We start from the raw sequence: 9,368 nt of genomic DNA, 5'->3' as shown, positions 1-9,368 counted from the left end.
CCACCCCACCGAGGATACTGAGGGGGCAGCCAGGCCGCCCTACCGAGGATACTGAGGGGACAGCCAGGCCACCCTACCGAGGATACTGAGGGGGCAGCCAGGCCACCCTACCGAGGATACTGAGGGGGCAGCCAGGCCACCCTACCAAGGATACTGAGGGGGCACCCAGGCCACCCTACCGAGGATACTGAGGGGACAGCCAGGCCACCCTACCGAGGATACTGAGGGGGCAGCCAGGCCACCCTACCGAGGATACTGAGGGGGCACCCAGGCCACCCTACCGAGGATACTGAGGGGGCAGCCAGGCCACCCTACCGAGGATACTGAGGGGGCAGCCAGGCCACCCTACCGAGGATACTGAGGGGGCTGCCAGGCCACCCTACCGAGGATACTGAGGGGACAGCCAGTCCACCCTACCGAGAATACTGAGGGGGCAGCCAGGCCACCCTACCGAGGATACTGAGGGGACAGCCAGGCCACCCTACCGAGGATACTGAGGGGACAGCCAGGCCACCCTACCGAGGATGCTGAGGGGGGAACTACGCCCACTTCTCAAGGTTTTGGCTGCCAGGGGGGCAAGATTAAGGGAGCGGGCGAGGGCTGGGAGCGAGAGTAGCCCTCTTACGTGATGTAGTAGAGGGTACCCGGTGAAGGAGGCCCAACATGTCAAGGGGTCAGTGTAAGTTAGCAACAGAAGTAAAGAGAAAGGTGCTCCGCAAGGTGCAATATTCATCTGTCTAAATGTTAAAACATTTCCAAGGGGCATTGACCATATTCAGCCCGCAATGGTCAGGAGGTTGGGCGAGGAAGCTAGTCAGCACCTCCATCTACAAGGGGATTCAGTGGTGAGTGTGACTTGTCCCTCAAGTAGGCCTGAGTGAGTTCTTCTCGGATTTATTACGGTGCAGTCTGTGCACAGTGGCCCCGGCAGGACTGCCCCTCCCCTCCAGGTGTGTCCCTGTCATCCCGCTGAGATATAGGTGCCATTGTATCCATATCTGAGGTACCTAACAAATCCAGGAAGGTAGTGTGCCAAGTCTGTGGGATCAAGGAAGTCCCTGGACCGGCCATCCATCGTAATCCACATGCTGGCCGGCTCATGGAGTCCGTATTTAATGTCCCAATTTTTAAGCTGCAGGCAGAGAGCTGGAAACGCCATAAACTGTGAGCGCAGAGCTCGAAACACTGATAATCTGACCTTGAAGTTGGGTGGCGATGGCTTTCTCAGTGATCTTTCTAATGAAAGGCTGGTGGGTGAGGTCTCAGTAGAGGTAAGGTTGTCAGATCCAGTGCTGGATTACATTTAGACCACATACCAATTATAAAACACATATATATTTATATAAATATGTACATTTATATTGTGGCACAGGCACACAATAGTCAATGCCCCACACATCTATAGTGTACTGGCATGAATAAATATCAGATACAAAATGGTAGAATGCGTTAAACAAACCATTATTTGTAAAATACATTTCTCTGGTTAGCCGGGGCGGCTTAGTGGACTAATGCATCCACTGCCGGGACCTGTGTTCGACCTCATGCTTACAGGTTCAATTCCTGGTCCACTCATCCTTTCTAAGGTTGATCAAATGAATACCATTGAGGTGGATAACAATAAACATCTGTTCTTCAGCACCAAGAGGTTGAACGTGTGCATTACACATACACATGTTATGTTACGCCACTCCACTCCAGCAGCATCTTCACTGAGCCAGGCTTACTATAAAGCAACCAACACCCGCACATGTCTCCTTCTATGAGAGAATGATGCCTAAGGTGAAAGGTGATTCTCTACTGACTTTACTGCATTTCTGAATGAAGAGCTGGTAGAAGGGGAATGGGATGTACCTCACATACTGAAGAGAGAGGGTGAGTGTGGTGTCACATACTGAAGAGAGAGGGGGAGTGTGGTGTCACATACTGAAGAGAGAGGGGGAGTGTGGTGTCACATACTGAAGAGAGAGGGTGAGTGTGGTGTCACACACTGAAGAGAGAGGGTGAGTGTGGTGTCACATACTGAAGAGAGAGGGTGAGTGTGGTGTCACACACTGAAGAGAGAGGGTGAGTGTGGTGTCACACACTGACACTGAAGAGAGAGGGGGAGTGTGGTGTCACATACTGAAGAGAGAGGGGGAGTGTGGTGTCACATACTGAAGAGAGAGGGGGAGTGTGGTGTCACATACTGAAGAGAGAGGGTGAGTGTGGTGTCACACACTGAAGAGAGAGGGTGAGTGTGGTGTCACATACTGAAGAGAGAGGGTGAGTGTGGTGTCACACACTGAAGAGAGAGGGTGAGTGTGGTGTCACACACTGACACTGAAGAGAGAGGGTGAGTGTGGTGTCACATACTGAAGATAGAGGGTGAGTGTGGTGTCACACACTGACACTGAAGAGAGAGGGTGAGTGTGGTGTCACACACTGAAGCGAGAGGGTGAGTGTGGTGTCAGATACTGAAGAGAGAGGGTGAGTGTGGTGTCACACACTGACACTGAAGAGAGAGGGTGAGTGTGGTGTCACATACTGAAGAGAGAGGGTGAGTGTGGTGTCACACACTGACACTGAAGAGAGAGGGTGAGTGTGGTGTCACACACTGAAGAGAGAGGGTGAGTGTGGTGTCACACACTGACACTGAAGAGAGAGGGTAAGTGTGGTGTCACATACTGAAGAGAGAGGGTGAGTGTGGTGTCACACACTGAAGAGAGAGGGTGAGTGTGGTGTCACATACTGAAGAGAGAGGGTGAGTGTGGTGTCACACACTGAAGAGAGAGGGTGAGTGTGGTGTCACACACTGACACTGAAGAGAGAGGGGGTGTGTGGTGTCACATACTGAAGAGAGAGGGGGAGTGTGGTGTCACATACTGAAGAGAGAGGGGGAGTGTGGTGTCACATACTGAAGAGAGAGGGTGAGTGTGGTGTCACACACTGAAGAGAGTGGGTGAGTGTGGTGTCACATACTGAAGAGAGAGGGTGAGTGTGGTGTCACACACTGAAGAGAGAGGGTGAGTGTGGTGTCACACACTGACACTGAAGAGAGAGGGTGAGTGTGGTGTCACATACTGAAGATAGAGGGTGAGTGTGGTGTCACACACTGACACTGAAGAGAGAGGGTGAGTGTGGTGTCACACACTGAAGAGAGAGGGTGAGTGTGGTGTCACATACTGAAGAGAGAGGGTGAGTGTGGTGTCACACACTGACACTGAAGAGAGAGGGTGGGTGTGGTGTCACATACTGAAGAGAGAGGGTGAGTGTGGTGTCACACACTGACACTGAAGAGAGAGGGTGAGTGTGGTGTCACACACTGACACTGAAGAGAGAGGGTGAGTGTGGTGTCACACACTGAAGAGAGAGGGTGAGTGTGGTGTCACACACTGACACTGAAGAGAGAGGGTGAGTGTGGTGTCACATACTGAAGAGAGAGGGTGAGTGTGGTGTCACACACTGACACTGAAGAGAGAGGGTGAGTGTGGTGTCACACACTGACACTGAAGAGAGAGGGTGAGTGTGGTGTCACACACTGAAGAGAGAGGGTGAATGTGGTGTCACATACTGAAGAGAGAGGGTGAGTGTGGTGTCACACACTGAAGAGAGAAGGTGAGTGTGGTGTCACATACTGAAGAGAGAGGGTGAGTGTGGTGCGAGGGGAATGCCCATTTACCTGGGTTGTACCCCTCCCAAATGCTGATGGGGCATGTGTAAATGTAATGCCCGTCCACCTAGGATGTACCCCTCCCAGATGCTGATGAGAAATAGGGCGGGGCGCGGCAGAAGGGGAATGCCGAATCACCTGCTAAGTACCTCTTAATATATCTTGGAACCTCAAGGTCCTCTCCCACCCCCAACAAGCACCAACCCCAGGAGCAGTATTTACATTGTGCTTACCAGTATATTAAGACTCATTTACTTTCTTCCAGAAGACCTGTTTTTCTGGGCAAATCCATGTAATATAATAAAATACCCTCCTCCTCCCGCTGCACCCCCTAAAGCACATTAACAGGACGATGCCCAAACGTGCCAAACTGATGTCTAGGGGCCCGATTCACAGAAGTAACTTAAGACAAAATCCTAAGCTTACTGCCATTTTGGTATTCACAGAAGGCACTTACTCATTTCGGTATTCACAGAAGTTAGGAGTCCTAACTTTAGGACTCCTAAATGCCTTCTGTGAATACCGAAAGTCTTAAAGTATTTAGGAGTCCTGAAGTTAGGAGTCCTAACTTTACTACTCCTAAACTGAGAAAAATCCTAACTTTAAGACTTTCGGTATTCACAGAAGGCATTTAGGAGTCCTAAAGTTAGAAGTTCTAACTTCTGTGAATACCAAAATGAGTAAGTGCCTTCTGTGAATACCAAAATGAGTAAGTGCCTTCTGTGAATACCAAAATGGTAGTAAGTTTAGGATTTTGTCTTAAGTTAGTTCTGTGAATCGGGCCCACGGATATTGTACTTTTTGTAATATTTTGAAGTGGAACCAAGAAAATCCCACCCTCATGTCTGCCACCCTAGGGTGGCTCAATGCCACCCACCAGAACTAAAACTCCAAGTGATCCTTTCCTATTTTGACAACATAATGCATTAATAATTAGTGCTGTGCGTATCATGGATACTGGTTTATATTCTTCTTGAGAGAATGAGGCTCTACTAGTGTTGAAGCCGACATTTCTACCCCTTGGACAACATATTACCCGAGTGCGTGACTCCGGTGGCAGTAGCTACTAAATTCAGACCTGATATTCTGTATTCTTAGCATATTTGAGTAAAGGGCCACATCTCATCTGCACACTAGACATACCATACCATAGTTACATCCAGGACATGCCATCTCTTGAATTTCCACTACTTCCCACATAATGCCACCAGCCAACAATGGAGTTTTCTAATAGATTTTCTCCTTTCACCCCTTCTCCCTGTTTGCAACTTCCCATACCTGGATCACACCTGTAGTAGGAGGGTAGATTGACGCCATACCACCATGCAGGAGGGTAGATTGACGCCATCCCACCATGTATATATCTGGGAGTTTTAAGTGTAGACGTGACTTTAGATATGGAGAGCCAAGATCCTGCCAGCAGCGGCCCAGGTGTAAGGCTTTCTAAGGACCCATTCAACATTTGTAGCAAAGGACAGCATACACATTTCTGGAGGGTTTAAACACACTTTGTAGGATTTCAGACGTACACAATGCAGGGTTTCAGACACACAATAGGTTTTTCAAGTTTCTTCACAAAGTATCTATCAAAGAGTGTACTTTTTATTTAATATTTGAATTACAAACACAAAGTAAAAAACTAAAAATATTCCTTTGTCTTCAGAGTGTTGTGGATCACGAGGTATGTGAGTGTCATGCCAGATGGACTGAACAGAGATAATGATTCAGAAGGAGGTGATGGGGTCTTTCAGGGTCTTTGACGGCTGACAGCCCTTCAAGGCAGGTGCTGCATGCTCGTGAGGAAGTGATACAAAAATCTTCACATGTACACATTTTTTGTCACCAACATCAACCTGTAAGGTTAGAGAGAAAGGCGACATATGAAAAGATATTGAAGTGGTGACATGACGTACACTGTTTAAAGCATACTTACAGCAAGCAGTAGCTCTCTTCCACCTCCAGCAGCAAGTGCTGGTAATAGAGCATTCCCCTTTGAATCTAAGCCCCACAGAATGTACAGCTATGTTATATCACTAGGCTTACGTACCTGGACCTGCATTTTATCACTGGCTCTTGGAGAACCCCATTCTTCGTTCAAAGGTGGAAGATGTACATTGATCTCACTACAAGGTCAAGGATTTGACTAGTTCCATGCGCTGCTAGGCATGATACTCTCAGTGGCGTGGGACAGGTGGCTTGGATGAGACCTCCTGCCCAACAATTGCACACAGTTGAAATAGAACCCCTTCCCTCCCTCCAACCATCCTTTTCTAATGGCTTGAATGGGAAAAGGTCTATAATGGGGGACTTATTGTGGACAAGCCTGACCGCAACCACCATTCAGCCCATAGTCACTCTCAGTTTAGTAGCAACAAGAAACGTGGGGTTTGCCATGGGAGTGTCATGCACTTGTGTAACTAGACAACATTGCACAAAGTCCTGCTATGCAGCTATCCCTGGAGACAGGTACGCCAATGGCCTTGCTTCCCCAGTACCAAACAAGCATATATCACAGAGCTGATCTCTAATATCAGACCTCCTAACCATAAGCTAAATGGCAGATACATTTCAGTGGGGCCTAACCTATCCCATTGTAAGTAAAGCAGTGGAGGCCCTAAAAGCAAATTTAAAAGTGGCATGGTTGGAGCGCCCCTGTGGGTGGCACGCTAAGCACCTGCATATATTGGTCCTGTTGAGATGCTAGTCCTGTTACCAGCGGAAACAGCCCTGGGGCGCAGTTAATTTAGGCGTAGAAAAATCAGGCCTAAATAGTATGATTCATTCTATTACTGATGTCATCGGGTGTTCATCAATAAGGATATCAGGTAGGTAGCTGTAGACATGGGCATATTTGTTGATCTTCATTAAAAAATAAGAGAAAGGGAATTCAGTGAATGATTGGGATAAGGGGGTAGGAAGAGGTGGCAGGCACAATTGAAAGGGCGAGAGATAAAATGGCAGGCATTAGTCATCTCAAGATGGCGCTAGTTGCAGATGTTGTGGCAGTCTATACGTGTTCAGATCGTATTTGATGCAAGAGAGCTTTGGTTCATACGGGTTCTTTACAGATCTTTAAGACATAGTCTACTTTCAGATCACCATAGGAGGAAGAGAAGGTTAGGGGCATCCTAAAATCAGGTCTGAGGCCTTTCTATCTTCTGGGATCCAGAGAATGGGGTTGCCAAGGCATGACGTTGTTTTACTGTAGATAATCTGTCATCTACCCAAGTTGTTTACCTGAGAAAGCTAGTTTGTGTGCTCTGAGAAGTCTCAGTTGAGAGGAGGTATTCTTTCTCTTGGTCGTTACGTGGAAGCTTGCGTTTCGCCTGTTGTCCAGTTTGATACTCAGCATTTGTAGTGATTGTGTGCTGTGTCTGGAAGGTGTAGTGCCATGTTACATATCAGGTTTTATTGGAATCTGGGTAAATGAGCAGGAATTCTGTTTTATGAGTCTTTAGTTTCTGTTTCTTGTGATTTGAATTTATTTGAGGAAGTGTTTGAGGTGTAAAGCTGAGCTTATGCAGCCAATCCATATGTATGTCTGGATACCACCAAAGTACTGATTTTAGGTAATTGGCTTGTCCCTGATTGCCATGTTTAATTTACCTGCAGTCCCTAGTATATGGTAGAAAGGGTACCCCGAGGCTTTAAGTTAAAACTCACTAGTGGACTGCAGCCCCCAGTGTGCCATCCTGTACAGAGACAGTGCAAACAGAGCTACCGGCCTACCATTTGTAACCCCCTGTTGCCGTTTTAAACTGCAAATTTGCCCTCTCAAAATAACCACTTTTGACAGGTCAAAACCTTCCTTTTAAATATTTCTACTCTCTGTGTGCCTCCCTTGAGAGCCTGAGTAAACTTTAGAAGTGTATTCCTGTAGTGGATTGAGACTTAGAGGACTAAAGTAAGAAGGTAAAATCTTTGAGCTGGACCAACGTAGGGCCCGATTCACAGAACTAAACTAAGACAAAATCGTAAACTTACTACTTTTGGTATTCACAGAAGGCATTCAGTAGTAGTAAAGTTAGGATTTTGTCTTAAGTCTGTCTTAAGTCTGTCCTAAGTTTGTCTTAAGTTTGTCTTAAGTCTGTCTTAAGTCTGTCCTAAGTTTGTCTTACGTCTGTCTTAAGTCTGTTTTAAGTCTGTCTTAAGTCTGTCCTACTACTTTTGGTATTCACAGAAGGCATTTAGTAGTATTAAAGTTAGGATTTTGTCTTAAGTTTGACTTAAGACAGACTTAAGACAGACTTAAGACAAACTTAAGACAAACTTAAGACAAACTTAGGACAAACTTAGGACAGACTTAAGACAGACTTAAGACAGACTTAAGACAAACTTAAGACAGACTTAAGACAAAATCCTAACTTTACTTCTACTAAATGCCTTCTGTGAATAGCAAAAGTAGTAAGTTTAGGATTTTGTCTTAAGTTAGTTCCGTGAATTGGGCCCCTTGTTCGTGTATTCGACCCAAGTCCTGACTTGGTGAAAGTCAAATTGCGACTAGGTCCTGGTCTATTGCAACCTTTAACGATCATTGGCAATTTATGCTTCTCGACCTCTTTTCCTTATTTAAAACTTTCAAAATCCATATCTCCAGATTCCATGTTGAAATGTATCATCTTGATGTTGTATTTTTTATTAGGCTTTACTCTATTATTCAGTTTGAGATTTTTGTCTTGCATTTCAACTTTATGTCTGTTTTGGACCTGCATAGATACTTTACACATTGCCCTAACTTAAGTCTGTCTGCTCTGTGCCATGGCTGCCAGAGGGGTTATGCTCGGATCAATTTAGTGATTTTGAGGGTTCACCCTGACAAGGATTGTGAATGTTACTTGAGGTGGGTAGTCACCCACCCCAAATAATAATCTAATTTCTTACAGTAATACTTAAACCATTTTAGTATATTTTAAATACAAAATCATACTGGATCGCACTGGATTTGAGTGTTCCACATAAGACGGCATGTTCTACCATATCAAAAGCTGCAGAAAACTCTAGAACAATGAGGAGGCAATAATATCCATTGCCCATTATACGCAGCTCTTCATCTGCTTTTAACATAGGTTGCTACCATCCCCAGTCCCGAAACCTGATTGGTGGATTTTTAGGCATTGTCATGAAGCATCAGTTCGTTGTACAGTAAATAGTTTTTCTTGGAGAGTGCGCATGCTTTAAGTGGGAGCCAGTGAAGGTTGGTCAGCATAAGGTGATGCTGTCAAACTTCGAGTGAGGAAGCACTACCCCCTGGTGGGTTAAGGATAGAAAGGGAGTTCTTCATGAAGAGTTTGGCAATAGATATGAGGAAGGTCCATGTCTTCTGCTGGAATATATGTTTCATTGGGACACTGGCTGCATGAATTTGAGCTACTTTTAGCTGTAGGGTATTACCCCTGGTAAAGGTAATATATAGGGCTTTGTTGTATCAAGGTGAGAGAAGTCTGACATTGTATCGTAAGGCTGACAATAATTTTGGTGCTGATGCTTTCAAATAGCAGAAATGTCTTCAGAAGTCAAAAAAGTGAACATCTATTTGCCGCTAACCTAATTTTAGTTGCAAATGAGAGATGTAACACAACTCAAAAATGACATGCACCTTGAGATTGATCTGAGTTTGCAGCTGTAATCAGGGGCCATCAGCCTTCAGCTTAAATTTAAAACTCTTGTCTTCAATGACACAAGTTGATGGACTCAGGAGACATACTTTAGGAAGAAT

General features: G+C 45.8%; 1 protein-coding gene across 2 annotated transcripts in view; it reads right to left on the bottom strand.

Moving 5' to 3' along the window:
* Window positions 1–5,236: 5,236 nt before the first annotated feature.
* LOC146801355 (stefin-C-like) overlaps window positions 5,237–9,368 on the bottom strand; it is a 117,024-nt gene continuing 112,892 nt past the window's right edge. For both annotated transcript variants that reach the window (XM_085621015.1, XM_085621016.1), the window contains one exon: window positions 5,237–5,505. In XM_085621015.1, the coding sequence (XP_085477141.1) occupies window positions 5,377–5,505 (129 nt within the window). In that variant the 3' untranslated portion in view covers window positions 5,237–5,376. The remainder of the gene's footprint in view (window positions 5,506–9,368) is intronic.

The sequence above is a fragment of the Triturus cristatus genome, chromosome 8 (assembly GCF_964204655.1).
Source record: "Triturus cristatus chromosome 8, aTriCri1.1, whole genome shotgun sequence".
Classification (NCBI taxonomy): domain Eukaryota; kingdom Metazoa; phylum Chordata; class Amphibia; order Caudata; family Salamandridae; genus Triturus; species Triturus cristatus.
Note: the sequence above shows the minus strand (reverse complement) of the source record. Positions and strands in the feature narration are given on the sequence as shown.